At 38.1% G+C, this 21,604-nt stretch overlaps 1 protein-coding gene across 3 annotated transcripts in view; it reads right to left on the reverse strand.

The window, feature by feature from the left end:
* The window catches only part of ATRN (attractin), a 190,046-nt gene that overhangs the window by 98,347 nt on the left and 70,095 nt on the right, over positions 1 to 21,604 (reverse strand). For all 3 annotated transcript variants that reach the window (XM_061436678.1, XM_061436676.1, XM_061436677.1), the window contains exons 4-9: positions 21,177 to 21,305; positions 18,833 to 19,038; positions 17,501 to 17,669; positions 2,168 to 2,258; positions 1,106 to 1,349; positions 657 to 840 (exon numbers count right to left, since the gene is read on the reverse strand). In XM_061436678.1, coding sequence (XP_061292662.1) covers positions 657 to 840; positions 1,106 to 1,349; positions 2,168 to 2,258; positions 17,501 to 17,669; positions 18,833 to 19,038; positions 21,177 to 21,305 — 1,023 coding nt within the window. The remainder of the gene's footprint in view (positions 1 to 656; positions 841 to 1,105; positions 1,350 to 2,167; positions 2,259 to 17,500; positions 17,670 to 18,832; positions 19,039 to 21,176; positions 21,306 to 21,604) is intronic.

A 21,604-nucleotide genomic window follows, 5' to 3' on the forward strand; every position in this document is an offset into this window, starting at 1 on the left:
TGGACTGCAGCCCACCAGGCTCCTCCGTCCATGGGATTTTCCAGGCAAGAGCACTGGAGTGGGCTGCCATTGCCTTCTCTGCAATGTAACCATAGTGGGGTCTCAAATATGTAAGGAAATACAAAAAGCAGAGAAACTATTGCTTTATAATTATTTCATAACTCAAATTTGCCATATATTTATTAAGATTAGCATACTTTGTATAGACCAAAACAGAGTAAAATGAGGCGAGCTCTAATCTTTTGGGTACTGAGGCCATCTCTGTTTGATGATTTCATGGAATGATGCTAATAACTGACCCCAATGATAATATTTTAGCATCAAAAAAAGGTTAAAAAGCAAACAAGTACAACAGTGTGCATAAAACTCAGCAATGTAGAACAGTTTCTTCCTTAGGACTCTGAAGAACTAAAATTTTACAGTGGTACTGAGTGTATGGAAATGGTAAAACAAAACACAAAACACAAGGTTCTAATCAACTTACTACAAAATTATAGATACTACTACTTTATCACTTTCTGCTTATTTCACAATTTCTCTGATTACAGTGATGAAGAGAAGTATCAGAAACGCTTGAAAACAAAACTGGAACACAATTTTCCCAAAAATTGACAGAATTCACATCCTAAAGTTAAAGCTCAAGAAAAAGCACCCACCACATCTGGGTGTCCACATCATATCTGTAGAGATCATCTGCAAGCCGGTATTTATTGGCACTGAAAGCCTTGTAGCCTCCGTGAATATACAGGGCCTTGGTCCTATCATCATAGACACTGCTATGGCCGTAGCCGCCTTGGACAAGGGCACCCTGAGTGTGTAATATACTCCAAGTGTTCTTATCTGGAAAGAGCAAACAGTTCAAGGCAAATGTTGCAGGATCCTCCTCTCAAATACTTAAAATTACCAATTAGCTTAAGATAGAAGATATTTCGGGAAACTTGATACACATAACTTTCTTTAATCATTTTTAAAGGAAGGTCACCTAAAACTTAATACAAATCCAGGTGGCCAAACATCTTTGGCTCCCTGACAAATTGACAGTAACAAATACATACTACTTTAAATTTGACATTCAAAAAATATTCACTGAGAAAAATATACCTACCCAAGTCATATTCCTGCACACTGCTTATATATCCATAGAGAGGGCAGTGACCAAAGATAACCAGCATGACCACTCGGCCATTTTTCAACGTGACAATGTGCGCCGAGTGCCCAACCACTGCATACTGCTCCTTTGCTTTGGGGGACAACAACACCCATGATTCATTATGAATATGAAACACTCTCAACTCATTGGTCACATTCCCTGTTGAATCAATTTTTCCTCCATACATGTAAATTTTATCCTGGGGAAAGAATGTAAACAAAATTCTAAAAAATATCAAAAGGATCAATTCTAAACACAGAGAAGTGAACAGTTCAAAACCTCAATATTATTCTTAGCTTAAAAAGTGTTAGTGAAAAGCACCTTTCAGTGAAAGAACAAAATAAATCATAATTTTTATCCCTAATACTTGGCCACTTTTCTTGGATTTCCTCATACAAGATTTTTTACAATATAAAATGATTTGGAAAAACAAAGTTGAAATAAACTACAAAACAGGGAAATGAAAATGACTATTCAACTACATTGTAATTCTTGGCTAAACTTGCTAATGAATGTAAAAGCTAATCTACACTAAGTTAATTATTAATCATTTAGTACCATACTCATAATATCCCAGTTTGACTTATGAATGCATTTAAATCTCTTAGGTTAGAGTCAACTTTAACCAATTATATACCCCTCAAATATTAAAGCTTTCCCCTAATTAAAACCAACAATGAAGTCAAAATCAGAGAAAGCAGAACAGTGGTTATCAGGGGTTAAGAGGGAGGAGGAAATGGGGAATTACTGTTAAATGAGCATGGAATTGCAATTTCATAAGATCAAAAGAATTACAAAGACTGATGGTGATGAGGACTCCAACATTATGAGTGAAGTTACTATCACTGAATTGTACACTTAAAAATGGCTAAGATGGTAAATTTTGTTATGCCGTTTACCACAATAAAAAATATTAGGGAAAAAATCCAACATTAAAAGCTGTCAATCCCATAATATGATAAAAGTAACTACGGAAGAGTTGAGTTTCTAGCTTAGTACAGAGTGGAGACGTTTTACCTGGTATAATGCTAAAGAATGGCCATATCTAACAACCACACTGTTCACAGAACGGTTCAGTGCAAGCCACTCCCTAGAAGCAAGGTCATACCTACAAAACAAACAGATCATATTTTCACCCAAACAAGGAAACAGAACATCTTGGAGTCTTTATTTGTAACCTAATCCACTTTGGAGATGCTTGTTAAATCTACGATGGATGTGGGCAGGTACCTGAGCAAACAAACCTAGTATCTGGGCCTATTAGGCATTTGAGAACTCAGGAAGGGGCAGCGGGGCTACACTGTCTGTGAACGAAAAAGAAAACCAACTGAATTTTCTAGTGTTTCCTGAAAACTTCTATACACTAGATCACTTGCAGGTTGCATTATTTAGTCAAGGGACTTTAATTACTATAACTTTTCTTTCATTTAACCATATAAAAATAAGTGAAAGTTACTCAGTGGTGTCCAACTCTTTGAGACTCCCTGGACTATACAGTCCATGGAATTCTCCAGGCCAGAATACTGGAGTGGGTAGCCTTTCCCTTCTCCAAAAGACCTTCCCAACCCAGGGATCGGACCCAGGTCTCCTGCATTGCAAGTGGCTTCTTTACCAGCTGAGCCACAAGGGAAGCCCAAGAATACTAGAGTGGGTAGCCTATCCCTTCTCCAGCAGATCTTTTGACCCAGGAATCAAACCAGGGTCTCCTGCATTGCAGGCAGATTCTTTACCAACTGAGCTATCAGGGAAGCCCCATATAAAAGTAAAGACATACACTGAAAAAGGGATGACAACTAGGTTTAAAAAAATTCCTATCCTTTCCTTTTCTTTGCCTTATATTAAAAAAAAATTTTTTTATTGGTGGATAATCACTTTACAATGTTGTGTTGGTTTCTGCCATATAACAACACAAATCAGCCATAAGTATATGTATGTCCCCTCCCTCTGGAACCTCCCTCCCACTCACCAACCCATCCTACCCTTCTCGGTTGTCACATAGCACTGGGTTGAGCTCCCTGTGCTACATAGCAACTTCCCACTAGCTATCTTTTTTAAATGTGGTAAAGTATATATTTCAATGATACTCTTTCAATTCATTCCCCCCATTTACTTTAAAAAGTAATATTTTCAAGATAACTAGAATATCATTATACCATCTCAATTACAGTATGAATACATTTAAAGACCTTTAAAACACAAAATGACCACATATTCTGTCACTTAGAAATGAATATTATTAAGTAAACTTTCTTCCAGATATTTTTTATGGATACATACAAATAGAAGAATAGATTGATAATACACATTTATACAAAGGGGGTCATAATATAGGTGATAATTTTAATAAAGTGTTAACTTTAAATCTATATAATAGAAAAAAGAAACCAAAGCAGAACCAATGCTATTTTTATATTTTAAATGTTTACTTTCTATAAGTTTTCCTGAATACAATTTTTTAAACTATGAAAAACATTATTATATGTAAATAAGGTATGTTTTATCACAACGTAATAGCAAAAAGGGAAATAAGTATCCATCAATAGTAAATGGATTAATCAATTATAGTACATCTATATAACAGAGTAAAAAATAAATATGCTCAAGCAACATATTATTAATATAAATCTTGAAACAATGTTAAGCTAAAAAAAGCAAACTGCAGAATATTGCTTCTATAAAAACTAAAAGCAGAAAATTTATTAATGCTAAATATGTTCATATATATCAAAAACCTCTTGTGTGTTATATGCTCAGTTGTGTTCGATTCTTTGGGACCCCATGGACTGTAGCCCACCAGGCTCCTCTGTCCATAGAATTTTCCAAGCAAGAATACCAGAGTGGCTTGCCATTTCCTATTCCAGGGGATCTTCCTGACCCTGGGATCAAACCTAAGTCTCTTGTGTCTCCTGCATTGGCAGGCAGATTCTTTACCACTGAGCCACCTGGGAAGCCCATATTCAAAATCTAAAGACATGTATGTGAACAAATGACACCATACTCTCAGGACACTGACTGTCTCTGGGATTTTCGTGGGGCATGCAGGGGTCTTAACTATATTAGCAATGTTTTATTTTCTAACCTGAATGGTAAATGTATTAACATTATTTTTCTCTAAACCCTTCCCTTTATCTTAAAATATTTTATACGTGATCTGAAGCAAACATAAAATGGTGACATTCATTAAATACGAATAACAGTTAAATCAGTACCAGCTATTATGTATTTTAATATTCCATATTTTTAAAAATACATGAAAAATTATTTAGAGAGTAAATTCAATTTAATTTAAAAATTATACATAATTTATTTTTGGACAGACTCAACTTCCTGCTTTGAAAGTTGAAAACATTAGCACCTATATTTCCTCCCATGTCTTCTCCTAATTTTTGTTCTATTTACATTGTCCAGGTTCAAAATCATGCACATTCCATTCTATAATTTCAGAGCTATATAGTACTGGATCTACATTTTAGCTGAATCAACTTCTCACATTCCTCTTACCACAACTCCTCCTTCTTGAGTCTTTAATTATTAATTGGCTAGATTTCACTGTCAAATGGCTTTTCCAAGTGGAGCCCCTATGTGCACCTTCCCCTAAATTCTTTCATGTTGAAGAATATCTGCTTGCTAGCTTGAGAGGTGAATATGTAATATTCATGGGCCATCCTTTCCCACACGCCTTGCTGATGCTGCTCCCCTGAATGCTGCTGGTACTGAATGTTGCCAATGGAGGTCTGAGGCCAGTCTGATTTTTCCACTCTTGAATGGTTTGTTTTTCTGCTTAGAAGTCTAAGAAGTCTCAATCTTTCTCATTCTCTCTCCCTCTCCTTTCTTTCCTCCCTCCCTCACTTTCTCAATCAATCAATGCATTTCTCAATTTCCCCCACCCCCCCACCCCTCCCCCGCTCAGTTTCTTTTTTAAGTACACAGTACCATACTTTACTTATGGTATAAATAATTTAAAAGCATCTGGGTAAATGTTTTTAACAAAATGGACTGCATACTACTGCAACCTTTATGGCAATCCACAAAGCGCTTCCTGAGAAGAACTAGCATGACTTCTGAAAAACACATATATATCTTATGCTCAAGTTTGAAAGAGAGGAGCACAAAAACAGAAGGAAACGGTGAGAGCACAGAAACAAGTCTCCACATGACCCAATCCATGTCTCTTTCAAGTGACATGGAAGGTGCTCAATCTGTATCTTAATGCATGTTACTTTTCCTCAGTCAACATGTCAGCCCAATAGCTGGTCAGAGACACTAAGGTGCTGGCAGGTCCCTATAATCTGGTTAAGAGGAACTGCCAAAGACACATAACAAGTTGTCACTCTTTTCACAACACAGAAAACCAAACATAAGACAAGAATAATGCTGATGCAATAAAATGTAAGAAACACCATGTACTAAACAAATGCTCCTTCTTATGGGAGCTGAGTCCAAGATAAAGGAATATTCAATAACTAGTTCTAAGACCTGGACATGCAGTTAAGCAAAGACAAACCTCAGGAATTCAGAAATAGGTGTCTTCCATAAAGGTACAGCCATTTCTCTCACAAACTCCTCCCTGATGGCTGGTAACACAATGCTCATCCTGCCACAGGGCACACACTCTGCCCCTCCCAGTGGCCTGGTATTTCAATCTCCGTTTCTAGCCATCTAAACACCACAGGATACACTCTGCAGAGACTGAACATGATCTCAGCCAGAAGGAGGCAAAGAACTACCTGAGGCTTCCCACCTAATAACTTGATCAAATTAGGTCTTATCAGTGAACAATTATAAAATTCTTTCTGAAACATCTCGTGCTGTTTCAATCCACCTGTCCTGTTAGGTTCTTTTCTTCAGTCACAGCAACTATCTATATTATATTGGATCTTCTGTCTCCCATGTATCTTTGCTTTCCTCTAATTAACTTTATCTGTATTCACAGGAATCATGTCTATTGAGGTGTCAGCAGTTCAATTTTAATTCTAGGTCTTGCTGTATGTAATTTATTTGTATTTCTTTACATGTGTAACCTCTAATTTCATCTCATTTTGTTACTATTATCTTCTCTTCCAGCTTGTTTTCTGAATTCAGATTCTCATTATTTTGATTCATAGCACAAAGCAGTAGGAAGAAATCTTCTGCTTTCAAGTTTACTCTTCCTCTATGATCAATTCTTGTCAGTTTTATATGCTGTGTTCTTTCCTTTTTACTTTTTTCACCATAGACATTTGCATTTGCTACAATGTCATTTCTTTCATCTTGCTGCGGTTAGACTCAGATTGCTCTCCAGATATTACATTTCCAAAGCATGTGTGATTTTTCCTTTTTCCACTGTATCTAAGACAAGTTAATCTTTCCATCCTAGTTTTAGTGTGAGAGTTGGCATTTTATGTTCTATCCCCTTCTCTGAAAGTCTAAAGAAATGTTGGGGCTCAGATGTGGGTGGTGTGTTCAGTCTATTAGAATAATATTTCCAAAGTCTACTTGCCTCTGAGATTTTGTTTAAGTGTTCTTCCTCAGAGATCAAACTTTGGGATATCCAAATTACACAGAAGCTCTGACTTCTGGGTAGGGTCAGCCACTTAATCAATTTCCCCACTCTTTTACCTGATCCTTCTCATCAACTACTTCTACTATTCAGTTAAAAGGGTTTAAAAAAAAAAAAGAAAGAAAGAAAACCCACAGTGATACCCAATCAGTCTGCTTCTTTCTAGATTTGGGGCTATTATAGTGTTAACTCTCAGAATTTCACCTGTATGGTTTCTGTGGGGTAAAGAAGAAGTCAGTCTTACTGTTCCTATGTGCCTGTTTTAAGTTTATTGGATCAGGTGATACTCCTTACCTAGTTGCTCAATTTCTAATTTTTTTTTTAACTTAAAAAACAGCAACAACAAACACTTTTTGCTCAATGAAAGGAAATTCAGTGATGAAGTTTCAATTGGAAATCTTAAACCAGAAGACCAAGGCCATCTGTTTTGCAAGAGGACCCTTGGGTGACATAAAGTAGGAACTGTTTTTTAATGTAACAAAGTTTTGGGTTAATAGGGTCGTAGAGAAAACAGAGTGAGGGTAATTCCTTAAATATACTTATCGAAGAGTATCGATGATAATCAAATTTATGATCTAAAGTTCCAGAAATATTTCTTCTCAAAGGTGTCACTATATTTACTTTTCATGAGTCAGTAAAAATTTATCTGAAACTATATTAGTATTTACACAAAATACATAAAGCTGTAAAATCACGTTTTGATCAATTACAAGTAGAAAACATGCTAAAAATCCAAAGAATAAGTGTGGAGGTATATTTGTTAATTACTCCTTTCTGCCCATGGACAATGCCAAGTAGGCATTGTTAAAGTCTCCCTCCTCCACTGCCGTCATGTCTAAATCCAGAGTCTCCCAAAGAGCTGGAAAATTATGGAAGATCTTCATCACAGGTTTGAGTTTAAAAAAAAAAACAACAGATGTGAGTCTGAGGAGTCATTCTGGGCAACAGGGAATGCTCACAGACTGTGTGGCAATGGGGGATCCAAACACCAAGTGCTCCAGAGGCTGCATGTTCATCACGTATGTCATTGTGGAGGAGGTGGATGCAGCCATGAATGCAAGGCCACAACGTGGATGGAAAAGATGTGTAACCAAAGAGGGAACTTCGATGTGGAACTCAACAGAAGATTTTCAAAGTCCTGGTGCCCATTCAACTATGAAAAAGATTTTTGTTGGTGGCATTAATGAAGACACTGAAGAATATTATCTAAGAGATTATCTTGAACAGTAGGGGAAAACGTAGGTCATGACTGACTGAGGCAGTGGCAAAAGAGAGGCTTTTGTTTTCGTAACCTATGATGACTATGACTCCATAGACAAGATTGCTGTTCAGAAATACCACAAAGTGAATGGCCATAACTGTGACGTAAGGAAAGCCCTACCTAAGCTAGTGCTTCATCAAACAAAAGAGGCTGAAGCGGCTTTGGAAACTTTGGTAATGTGAATGACAACTTTGGTTGTGGAGGAAACTTCAGTGGTCAAGATGGCTTTGTGGAACCTCATGGTGGTGGTAGATATGATGGATGTGGGGACAGTTATAATGGATTTGGTAATGACGGAAGCAATTCTGGAGGTGGTGGAGGCTGTAATGATTTTGGCAATTACAATAGTCAATCTTCAAGTTTTGGACCCATGAAAGGAGGAAACTGGAGGTAGAAGTTCTGGCCCCTGTGGTGGTGGAGGCCAATACTTAGCCAAACCATGAAACTAAGATGACATGGTGGTTCCAACAGCAGCACTAGCTATGGCAGTGGCACAAGGTTGCAGAAGGTTTTAATTACTGCCAGGAAACAAAGCTTAGCAGAAGAGAGCCAGAGAAGTGACAGGGAAGCTACAGGTTATACCAGATTTGTGAACTGGGTCAAGTACAGTGGTGGCAGGGCCCAGCTGCTACGAAGAAGATATGTTTTAGATAACACTCATGTGTATGGGTGAAAAACTCGAGGTCTGTACTTGCGACTACCTGTTTAACAGGTTATTTCAATTTCTGTTCCATGGAAAGCATAAAGCATTCCAACAAAGGGTTTTAATGTAGTGGGTTTTTTTTTTTTTGCACCCATGCTGTTGATTGCTAAATGTAATAGTTTGATCATAATGCTGAATAAATGTGTCTTTTTTATTAAAAATGTGCTGTGCAAAGTTAGTCTTCTCTTAAGCCATTTTGGTAAACAACCCCAATGGTATGAAGCCAGAATTATTTCAGGGTGATGCTTGGTTCCATTTGAAATTTATTCACAACCTGCTTGGGTAGAGAAGCCATTGTCTTCAGAAACCTTGTGTAGCTGAACTGACAGTTACTATGTTGTGACCTGGAATTCACTGTTAAAAAGTCACCCAAGCAAAGTCATGGAGGTTTTTGGTTATTAACATAACTGTTGGTATATCCTATGCAATACATCTAAGTTGAATTATGGTACCAGATAAAGCTATAGATGGGGATGAAGCTTGTATTGCTTACAAATTATAATCACCCATTGTAATCTGTAAGCAATAAACTAACATCCTCAAAATAATAAATGAAATTAAAATTAAAAAATAAATGTGGCTCATGAGGTTTACCAGTCAAATAAAAGTAACAGGTGACAAAAATATTTCTAAGAACAAATATTTGTGAAGGAAACAGATAATTCATTTAATCTCTCATTCACTTGATAAATAATTACTTGAGCACATTCTATCCACTAAGCCAAATTGAGTGAATAAACAAGGTCTCTAATCTTGGAAAACACAAGGTAGAAAAGGCAGAAAACGAGCAAGTACAACAATGGTCATATTAGTAGAACTAAAGTAGAATTAAAAATTATGAACACTGCTCTAAAGGAAATGAGAAATATGAAAGAAAACAAGGAGCACCTGTCTGAACTGGCTTATCAGGGAGGATCTCATTACGGCACAGTTAACTGACAGGGTATGTAAAGGGTAAAAGAAAATAGCCCTGAGGTACAATGGCAGGAACAGTCTAGATAGAGGGAACAGCAACTGTAAGTAAGGAGTTTTAGGTAAGGAAGGAGAGTTGGTGGTGGCAGGAGGGGAACAAACTGGGTATCAGAAGGTAAGCAGTGGTCACATCAGGTAGGATCATTAAATCCCATGGGAAGCCACTGAAAGGTTTTAAGAAGGCCATAAATGATAAAATGCATACCCTTAAAAAAGCATTCTAGTTGATATTTAGAAAATGGATTAAGAGGAATGAAAGAAAGCAGACAGACTTGATAGGAACATACTGCTGAAGCCTAGATGAGACACTGACAAGCTGGTCTTAGAGAGAAAAGAATGAATAGGCCTGTATTTGGTGACAGAAATGATGGGCTGGATAAGAGATTAATGTTAAAAGGAGATGAAGGAGAGGAAATATCAAAATAACTCCCAGATTTCTTGCTTCAAGTGAAGATGATGTCAGGCAGATGTACTAACAATCACGTAAATGGTAGAATATACGACTTTCATAATATCTAGTATAAAATGGAAGGCACGATCATTTTCCTATCTTTACCTTTACTTCTCAGGGTGGCAGTACTAGAAGTAGTAAGGAGTGGTTAGATTAGGGATAGATTTTAAGGGTAGGACTGACAAGACCTGCTGACATACTGTGGCAGACAGACACTAGGGTGGGCCTCATGAGCCCTGCCTTCTCATGTTCATGTGAGCAGGATCCATGATTTGCTTCTAACCAACAGAATATGGCAAAGATGATGAGATGTCATTTTCATGACCTCTATCCTGCTAGCAGGCTCAGTCAAGACTCTCCTTGTGGCCTGGTAAGCAGCCTTACTTCATTTTACTATTGGGAAAATCCTAGTGATAAGGAAGTCTGGGTAGCCTCCAGGAACTATGAGGTGACCTCCAGTTGACAAACAGGAAGAAGTCAGGGCCCTTAGTCTTACAACCACCAGGAAATGGATTCTGCCAACAACTTGAATGAGCTTAGAAGTGGATTTCTCCCCAGTTGAACTCCTAAATTAGAACACAGGCCAGGGAACACCTTGACTGCAGTTAAGCCATACCTAGACCCCTAACCAGCAGATACTATGAGGTAATGATGTGTGTTGTTTTAATCTTCTAAGTTTGTGGCAATTTATACAGCAAGAGATAACTAAACATATACTGAATGGAGTGTGAAAAAACAAGAAGTCAAGGATAACTACAAAATTTGGGGGCTTAAGCAAATAGAAGAATAGACTGGTCATTTACTGAGATAGGGACTCCTGGGGCAAGAAAAGGCTTGGAAGAAAGATCACTTTGGGATGCATGGCGTTTAAGATGCCTATTGGGCAGCCAAAGACTGAGAGGTCAAATAAAGGTAGAGATATGGGAACAGGAGACAAATCTAGGAAGCAGATATAAACTTGAAAGTCACCAGCATAAAGGCCAAGATATAACATAAGATCACGGAGAGAATAAACACACTCACTCACCAAGGGGACCAAGAGGGCTGAGCCCTCATGCACATCCTCATTTAGAAGTTAGTCAGCTGAAGAGGAACCAGCTAAGGAGGTTGAGAAGGAATGAACAGTTAGGAAAAAAAAAAAACCAACATCAAGGAAATGTACAGTTCTGAAAACAAAGTGAAGAAACTGTTTAAAAGAGGGAGAGACTAGTCATATTAAATATTGGTGAAAGATCAAGTAAGCTGAGGACTAAGACCTGAAAATTTAAAATCCATTCCTTAGTCACACTAGCCACATTTCAAGTGCTCAAAAACATGTGGATAGAGACATAACAGTGAGACATGACAGTGCAAACACTGAACATGTTCGTCATGGCCAAAACAGAAACTGTCCACTGGACAGAAACAGAAGACAGAAAAATGAGCAAAGATGCTGTTGTGGTTCTGCTGCTAAGTCATGTCCGAATCTTTGTAACCCCCATGGGCTGCAAATTTCTCTATCCTTCACTGACTCCCAGAGTTTGCTCAAACTCATGTCCACTGAGTCGATGAAACTACCTAAACATCTCATCTTCTGCTGCCCTTTTCTCCTTTTGCCTTCAATTTTCCCCGGCATCAGAGTCTTTTCAAATGAGTCAGCTCTTTGCATCAGGTGGCCAAAGGATTGGAGCTTTAGCAACAGTCCTTCCAATGAATATTCAGGGTTGACTTCCTTTCAGATTGACTGGTTTGATCTTGCAGTCCAAGGAACTCTCAAGAGTCTTCTCAAGCACCACTATTCGAAAGCATCAATTTTTTGGCATTCAGTCTTCTTTATGGTCCAACTTTCACATCCACACATGACTACTAGAAGAACCTCAGCTTTGACTCTATGGACCTTTGTCGGCAAATGATGTCTCTGCTTTTTAACACAGAGGTTTATCATATCCTTCCTTCCAAGGAGCAAATGTCTTTTAATGTCATGGGTGCAATCACCATCTGCAGTGATTCTGGAACCCCAAATATAGTATCTATCACTGCTTCCACTTTTCCCCCTTCTATTTGCCATGGAGTGATGGAAACAAATGCCATGATCTTAGTTTTTTTTAATGTTGAGTTTCAAGCCAACTTTTTCACTCTCCTCTTTCACCCTCATCAAGAGGCTCTTTAGTTTTTCTTCACTTTCTGCCACTAGACTGGTATCATCTGCATATCTGAGGTTGTTGATATTTCTTCCAGCAATCTTGATTCCAGCTTATGATTCTCCAGCCCAGGATTTCATATGATGTACTCTGCCCAGAAGTTAAATAAACAGGGTGACAATATACAGCCTTGTCATACTCCTTTCCCAATTTTGAACCAGTCAGTTGTTCCACGTATGGTTCTAACTGTTGCTTCTTGACCCACATACAGGTTTCTCAGGTGACAGGTAAGATGGTCTGGAACTCTCATCTCTTTAAGAATTTCTCACAATTTGCTGTCACACAGTCAAAGGCGTTAGCATAGTCAATGAAGCAGAAGTAGACTTTTTTCTGAAATTCCCTTGCTTTCTCTATGATCCAACGAATGTTAGCAATTTGATCTCTGGTTCACCTGCCTTTCTGAAACTCACTTTGTTCACCTGGAAGTTCTTGGTTCACATACTGCTAATGCCTAGCTTAAAGGATTTTGAGCCTAACCTTGCAAGCATGTGAAATGAGCATAACTGTATGATAGTTCGAACATTCTTTGGCATCGCCCTTCTTTGGGATTAGAATGAAAACTGACCTTTTCCAGTCCTGTGGTCACTACTGAATTTTCCAAATTTGCTGACAAATTGAGTGCAGCACTTTAACAGCATCATCTTTTAGGATTTTAAATAGCTGAGCTGGAATTCCATGACCTCCACTAGCTTTTTTTTTTGGTAATAATGTTTCCTAAGGCCCCCTTGACTTCACACTCTAAGTTGTCCAGCTCTAGGTGAGTGACCACACCATCATGATTATCCAGCTCATTAAGACCTTTCTTATACAGTTCTGTGTATTCTTGCCACCTCTTCTTAATCACTTCTGCTTCTGTTAGGTCCATACCATTTCTGTCCTTTATTGTGCCCATCCTTGTATGAAATGTTCCTTTGATATCTCCAATTTTCTTGAAGAGAACTCTGGTCTTTTCCATTCTCTTGTTTTCTTCTATTCTTTGCAAGGTTCATTTAAGAAAGCCTTCTTATCTCTCCTTGGTATTCTCTGGAACTCTACATTCAGTTGGGTGTATATTTCCCATTCTCCCTTGTCTTTTGCTTCTCTTCTTTCCTCAACTATTTGTAAAGCCTCCTCAGAAAACCACTTTGCCTTCTTGCATTTCTTTTTCTTTGGGATGATTTTGGTCACTGCCTCCTGTACAATGTTACAAACCTCCTTCCGTAAGGAAATCAACTATGAATATTCATTGGAAGGACTGATGCTGAAGTTGAAGCTCCAACACTTTGGCCATCTGATACAAAGATGAGACTCACTGGAAAAGATCCTGAGGCTGGGAAAGATTGAAGACAAAAGGAGAAGGGGGCAGCAGAGGATGAGATGGTTAGATAGCATCAATGACTCAATGGACATGAATTCGAGCAAACTCAGGGAGATAGTAGAGGACGGAGGAACCTTGCATGCTTGAGTCCACGAGGTTGCAAAGAGTCAAACATGACTTAGTCACTAAACAACAACAAATAATCATAAAAAAATAGCATGGAATGTATTCATAGATATCACAAGAAGAGATAAAGCTGAGTATGACCGAAAGGGGAGGGGGACAAGTGAACAATATAAACCAGTAAGGTAATCTTTATCTTTCAAAGCTGAAATGGGAAACAAGGCCACTAGCTCAGAAGGAAAATAGGAGAAAATGTGGTAGAGATCTAAAAAATGAAAAGATAATATGACAGCTGAGCAGGAGTATGAGAGAGGGAATGTGAAAGAATTAATGAAGCATAAACTCCTGTAGGAGTCAGGAATTATTGCCATTTCTCTTGAATCTGTACATTCATGTGCTTAGTCACTTAGTCATGGCCAACTCTTTGTGACCCCATGGACTGTAGCCTGCCAGACTCCTCTGTCCAAGGAGTGTTGCAAGCAAGAATACTGGAGTGGGTTGCCATTTCCTTCTCCATCTGTATATTCGTATCTTTTGCCAAACTTGGGCAACTGTTACTTCTTCAAATACTTCTTCAGACACACCCAGTTCCTCCTCTTCTTCCAGGGCTCCTCTGGTGACAGAAATGTTAAAATATTTTGTTACAATCCACAAGTCTCTGCAATTCTGTTCATTTTTTAAAATGTTCTATTTTCTCTGTGTTGTTCTGATTAAGGAATTTCTATTGTTCTACCTTCAAGTTCACTGATTCTTTCCTCTGTCCTCTCCTTTCTATTGCTGAGAGAACTGTTGAAGCATTTTATATAATGGCTGCTTTAAAATCTTTGTCAGATAAGTCTAATATATGTGTCACCCTGGTATTAGTCTTTAAGACTAATTAGATTGTCTTTTTTCATTCAAGTTGAGATTTTCCTGGCTCTTAGCATGTCAAATGACTTTCAACTGAAATCTGAACATTTGGGGTATGATGACGTAAGACTTTGGATCTTATTTAAATTTCCTGTTACAGCAGGCCTCCTCTGACACCACCCCAGGGGAGAGACCGAAGGTCCACTCATTCTTGCTATTACTGCCAGGCCGGGGTAGAAATCCCCACAATGACTCCACTGATGTCACAGGAGTCAGGGAGACCTCATTAATGCCTGGTGCAGAAAGTCCCAGCTCTCTAACTGGCCTTCTTTAACCCTACCTTGGTAGGATGGAGAGGGGTGATTGGAGCACCTCACTATCTCCTAGCATTAAGTGGAAATTTAGACTCTACACTTACACTTTCCAGGCAGGGATATGGGTGAGGCCATAGTTCTCTCTATGGTATTTGGATAGGGTAGAATGCTGCTAAGTCGCTTCAGTCGTGTCCGACTCTGTGCGACCCCATAAACGGCAGCCCACGAGGCTCCCCCGTCCCTGGGATTCTCCAGGCAAGAACACTGGAGTGGGTTGCCATTTCCTTCTCCAATGCATTAAAGTGAAAGTGAAGTCGCTGAATCTTGTCTGACTCTTAGCGACCCCATGGACTGTGGCCCACCAGGCTCCTCCGTTCATGGGATTTTCCAGGCAAGAGTGCTGAAGTGGGGTGCCATTGCCTTCTCCGAGGGTAGAATGGTTATTATCTAAAAGTTTTCTGTCTTGCTAAACTGCCCCTTTCCTGGTCCTCATGCTAGAGAAAACAGGGTTTTCTTGGGTTTTTTCAGCTTGTACCTATTAACATTTCCAGACTGCTGATTTTTTCAACATCAAGGCTGAGAAAATACGAAACAAAAGGAAAATCCTTGGAACTTACCATTACGCCATTCTTTGGTTCTTGGTAAGACTGCCTTCTTCAGTTTTCCTTAAGTTTGTATGTTGTTTTATATAAAATGTCAGGGCTTTTAACTGTACTTACCATACAAAGAACAGGGCAAAACGATCTTCATTTATTTGTGATTTTAAAAAATTTCCTTTTTCATATTCTATTTCTAAAAGAGTTATCTGCTGTGTTTACTCTGTGTGTTCCTTCTAAGTTTGTCTTTAATTCTGAAATTATTTTAAAATTCTTTCCTAACTTCTATCATCTCCTTTCTGAAATGTTCTAGTTCTGGTTATATTGTTCTTTAATGTCTTTTATAATTTTCTTGTATTTTAGCTTATTTTGGAATATTAAGTTATAATATTTATCAGTTTTGTGAATATATTTTTCTATTATGCTTATATGTTTGAAGGGGTGTTATTCTACTTATTCTCTTCTTTTCTGTAATAACTTTCCATGAAATTTGACCTTGATATTTTTCTGTTGCTGAACTTTAAGTAAAATTACTTTTTCCTGAACTCTTATAGGAGAAATTTTATTTAGCTAGTTTTTCTTAATTTCTCAGCTCTCTAGCTCCTCTTCTGTTGTACTGTACTGTCCAACTATCCTGCACCGCACTTGCTGAGGTCTCCTGGCTCTGTTCCCTTCCCAGACTGTTATCTGGACGTTTTTGAACTTATCCTAGGCTGTCTCTGTCCTGTTTGATGTGAATTCTATTTCCAGCAGCATTTCCTCAGTTTGGGGCTTTCTCCTACAGAGTCTTCGACTAGTTCATTTTGAGAGTTAATAAGTCAGAATCTGCTTCAGCCTCTTCAGATCCTACTACAGATCCCTTGAGCTCATTCCCCTACTAGAATATGCAACATCTTCCCAATTACAGTTGCTGTTCTCAAAGCAGCTTGCTGAGTTTCCCAGTGGGTTTTTAGGTTTACTGTTGGTGGGCCCACTGCTCCCCTCTGCTTACTGTTACAAAGATACTGACAGCACACTGGTCTTATACCTGTCAATGGCTTAACTCCACCCATTTGAGTAGATTCCTTTTGTCATAGATGCTGCCCCTGTGTCTTAGTTGTTTTGTGTTTTTTTAAATTTTATTTATTTACTTACTTTTGGCTATGCTGGGTCTCTGTTACTGCACAGGCTTTTCTCTACTTGTGGAGAATGGGGGCTACTTTTTACTTACAATGCATGGGCTTCTCACTGCAGTGGCTTCTCTTTTTGCAGAGCACAGTCTCTAGGCTGTGCAAGCTTCAGCAGTTGTGGCTCCTGGGCTGCACAACTGTAGAGCACAGGCTCAGTAGTTGTGGCACACAGGCTTAGCTGTTCTGTGGCATGTGGGATCTTCCTGGATCAGGGATTGAACCTGTGTCTCCTGCATTGGCAGGTGGTTTCTTCACCACTGAGCCATCAGGGAAGCCCTCTGTGTTTTAATTTTTAATGACTGTTTGGGGGATTCCTTAAAGAATAGATGCTGATTTTTTACAACATTCATTAGCAGAAAATGTTTAGGAAAAGCTTCCAGGGTGCAAAATCAGCACAAGGAACTAGTTATAAATTTCTACTCAAAGTCAATCTCCATAGCTAATTCCATTGTGAAAATATATTCTCCCTTCAGGATGAGCAGCATGGAACCAGTAAACTGACCTTGAACCCTGGGAAATATTAGAGAATGACATAATTTCCCCCTAGTAAATTATAAATTCAAGTCACTTAACCTACAGAAATGTTTATTAAATTAAAAGGTAAAGCAATCCCTTGTTTATCAAGAATTTATTACATGCACCTGAAGCAAATTATGAGACAGTATATGGAAAAGATGAATTACTCCTTATTACAACAATGAATTCTTTTGGACTCCCTTTTTCAAAAATCTAAGAATATGTCCCCAAAAGTCTAGAATAGAACTGCCAAAATACTAACAGAGATTTTCTTCAGGAATGCAATTACTGATGATTTCTTTTCTTTTTACTTATCTCTATTTTAACTATCTTCAAAATGGAAAACTAAGCTTCTTATAAAAATGTTTAAAACAACTTACGCTAGAACCATGTTGTAATCTGAGTGGTTGAACATATATCCGCCAACAACCCACATTATATTTCCATTGACCACAGCTTTGTGAGAGGCTCTGGGGAGCTTTAGGTCAGAATATTCCTCTCGTGTCCAAAATGACTGGTTAGCTGGTACAGGAACTGAACATCCAGGACCTAACAAAACATAACAAATTAGCTTTACAAAATGCAGCTTTCAAATTACTGCATTTCGTGAATCCCCTGGTGGTCCTGATGTTAGGGCTCCACCCTTCTACTGCAGTGGGCACAGGTTAGGGAACTAAGATCCCACATGCCGTGCAGCATGGCCAAAAATAGGAAATTACTTCATTTCAAGTTTTAATCATCTAAATAAATATCTAAAGAATACTTATAGTCTTTCGTTTATAAATATCAGACAAATCCCTTTAATTTGCACTTTCAATTTACTCAAGGCTAGTGACCAAGGATAATCTCTAATAAAATTTAAAATCACACACTTTCTACTGAAGACCTGACCATATCCAGGTTAGGGTTTTTTAGTAATGAAATACTTGCTAAGCAGCTCTCAGAGGAAAGAGTAGACAAAGGAATTATTAATTCAAATGAAAAACTTTATAGAGCTAAAATGTAAAGACTAGTCCTGAATGTGTTATAAACTATCCATTTCCTGGAAAATCAAGAAACTCCATTTCTGAGAGGTGTGGTTTCTGCTCCAGCAAATTGGAAGTTAGTCAAATACTTCAATTGTTTAACTCCTCAACATAAGCCAAACTGAATAAGCTAAAGCATTTAAACAAGCATGGTTCTGGAAATTCAAAATAAAAGTGTTCTGAGAAAGGAGTAAATGTATAAAAAATAAATAACTAAATCAGAAACAGCTGTTAATCACCTACTCCTTGAAGAATTTGCTAAAGGGGTTGTTTAATAATCTTTATCTGTACTAACTGACTACTTTAGGATTCTACTGCATAACAAACTCCAATTTTCTGTAAATTCATTGAAAGTTTCTGTGGAGAGACCATTATTGTCAGCTCTTGTCCCACATCTCAGCTTGGGTCTCTGCTATGTCTTATGGCTGAGACCAAGTTCTTTAAATTCATGAATGAACTGTGAAGAATATTAAAGTGTTTCAAAACTCTATAAAGAGACCACAACCATACATTTATGAAATTCAAAGATTTGTAAGAAGTTGAATAAAGAGATATGAAAACTTAAATGCCTCCTGATATTTGATTAATATAAATGTTACAGATACTAGGAACAAAGTGAATCTACGATTTATTAAGCTAGAAACATTCTGTGGATTAAAAGAAAAAAAAAAAGAAAGACATTCCTACCTTGCCACTCTGAGAAGCAGGAGCATCCTCTGACATCACTTGAATTGCAGATGCCTCGATGAGGAAAACCACAGTTATTTACACAGTGAGGAATGTCACATGCTTCACCTTTCCAGTTTTCAGAACATTCACACTGAACAGTGTTGCTGCTATTACTGATCTTACATTCTCCTCGGCCTGAGCAATTATTTGGACACATGTCAAAACTATAAAAATAGAGGATGGAAATTAAATCAACACAAAGCAACACTGATTAATTTAGCAGAACTTCCTCCTACATAAGGCTTAAGAAATCTCACTATCTAGCCAGTTTACTCACAAGTATAATTGTAGTACTTACCATTCAGCCTAAATGGGGTCACTCAACCCTGCAGAGCTAGGCAAGTAATAAAATAAAATTAAATCTGTTGGATTCTCATAAAAAAGAGACAAGCTAGCCCACAAATGATAAGCATTATAAAACTGCCAAATGCATGCTTACAAGTCTGGACAAGAAAAGGAAAAAACAAACTAACAACAATACACTACCATCCTCATTCCTCTGGATTGTCTCTGAAAGTTTACAGAATTTGTTTAAGATTATTGCACAGGTGTATTGTAAATTTCTTAGTAAGCTAACCTACCTATCTCACATAGGAGAAAAGAGAAGGGCAGTTTAACTCAACACATGAGTTGTGTTGCATAGCAACATGACTTAATTATATTGACAACACTTTGAAAAGACATAATTCAGATTTTAAAAAGGGGAGATAACAGGATTAGAAGATACTATAAGAGTGTAAGGAACTTAAAATTTTTTTTTTAGCAAAGCATGTCAGAAAATCAGGAATCAATTACAAAAACAAGCTAATTAACATTCATGTGCTGTGCTGTGCTTAGTCGCTCACCTGTGTCTGACTCTTTGCGACCCCATGGACTGTATCAACTCCTCTGTCCATGGGGATTCTCCTGGCAAGAGTACTGGAGTGGGTTGCCATGCCCTCCTCCAGGAGATCTTCCCAACCCAGGGATCGAACCCAGGTCTCCTGCATTGCAGGCTGATTCTTTACTGTCTGAGCCACCAAGGAAGCCCAAGAATACTGGAATGGGTAGCCTATTCCTTCTCTAAGGGATCTTCCCAACCCAGGAATCGAACGGGGTCTCTTGCATTCCCAGTGGATTCTTAACTGATTCTACCAGAGAAGCCCAGTTAACATTCATGAAGAAAGTGAAAATGTTAGTCGCTCAGTCATGTCTGACTCTCTGCAACCCCATGGACTATAGACCACCAGGCTCCTCTGTCCCTGGGATTCTCCAGGCAAGAATACTGGAGTGGGTTGCCATTCCCTTCTCCAGGGGATCTTCCCAACCCAGGGATTGAACCCAGGTCTCCGGCAATGCAGGAAGATTCTTTACTATCTGGGTGTAACATTCATGCCTACACCCAAATGTCAGTTCATGATACATCTATAATAAAATTTTGAAAGTGTCTGTATTCAGTATTTTTATAATCTATGTTATAATTTAACACAATAAACGCACATGCCTACTTTTCAAGCCCAGGCTTGTGATGAGCTGCCCAGGCTGCCAAGTCACAAACCTTGGGTACCTAAAAAACTGAATCACCATACTAATCAAGATAAGGACAGCTTTAAACAGTCTTGAAAGTTTACTGAGATCCTGAGAAAATGTGCAAGAAAAAGAACCTAGAATAAAGGTTACACAGGGGGGTCATTAGCTATACCAGGAGTTGTCAAATATATTATGTAAAAGGCCAAATAATATGCATTTTAGGTTTTGTGGGTCACAGAAGTTCTTATCACAGATCCCACTGCCTATGAAATTTTATGAATTTAAATACTTACGAAAATAAACATTAGAAGGAAAAAAGGGAAAAGACAGAGTGAGCCTCTCTCCTACCACAACAAATTCCAAAAGCTGCTCAGAGTCTGTGGTCTACATTTCCTTTGTCATCAACAGGCCAACCTCTTAGTACATGAAAACTACTAATGTTTGTTAAATTGCACTTAGCCAATTCCTCCAATGTTTTTATCCATTAGCGGGAATGGAGAAGCCCCTCTTTTTCAGAAGAAACTCAACAGCAGCAAGACCTAGGTTGCAACTGCTGTCCCACAACTTTGACAATTTACTTTACCTTTTCCTGCCAGTTTCTTCATTTATAAAAGTAGAAAAACAGTGCCTGTATCTGGTTTTTAAAAGAACTTTAAATGAGAAAATTCATGCAAACTGCCAGCACAATGCCTGGCACACTATAAACCTTCAATATATGTTAGTCATTATTATTGTTAAAACAAAGTGTACAGTCTTCTGAAAAAATCACAAATATTAAACTTAAATATCTTACTTGTAAGTGATATTAAATCCAGTCAAGTTATAAGCAGCATCACTAAAAAAATGCAGCAGGGCATAACCTGATGTGGCGACAACCTCTGGGACAGTCTCATTGCCGTCTCTCTCAGGAACAATGAGGCCGCTGAAATGAAAACACGTGTCTTATCAAGGGAAGCACGAGAAGAGATACATCATATGGTGATGGACACAAGTCCAACCGGATTTCACTCTTGTAATTTGAAAAGTCACTTCTAGGAAGAAAGGTAAATTCCTATGATAAACGCACAGGAACAGATCTGAATCTTTTGCTGGGCTTTCCTCTATTCTAGGGTGTATTTCTAGTGAGATTTGAAATCAGTGACCCTATTCTTTTCTTAGTAAAATTTTTTATAATATTCCTCTGAAAAACTGAGTAAACCTCTACAATTACAGAATGTAACA

Source organism: Bos javanicus, chromosome 13 (genome assembly GCF_032452875.1).
Source record: "Bos javanicus breed banteng chromosome 13, ARS-OSU_banteng_1.0, whole genome shotgun sequence".
NCBI classification, from domain to species: Eukaryota; Metazoa; Chordata; class Mammalia; order Artiodactyla; family Bovidae; genus Bos; species Bos javanicus.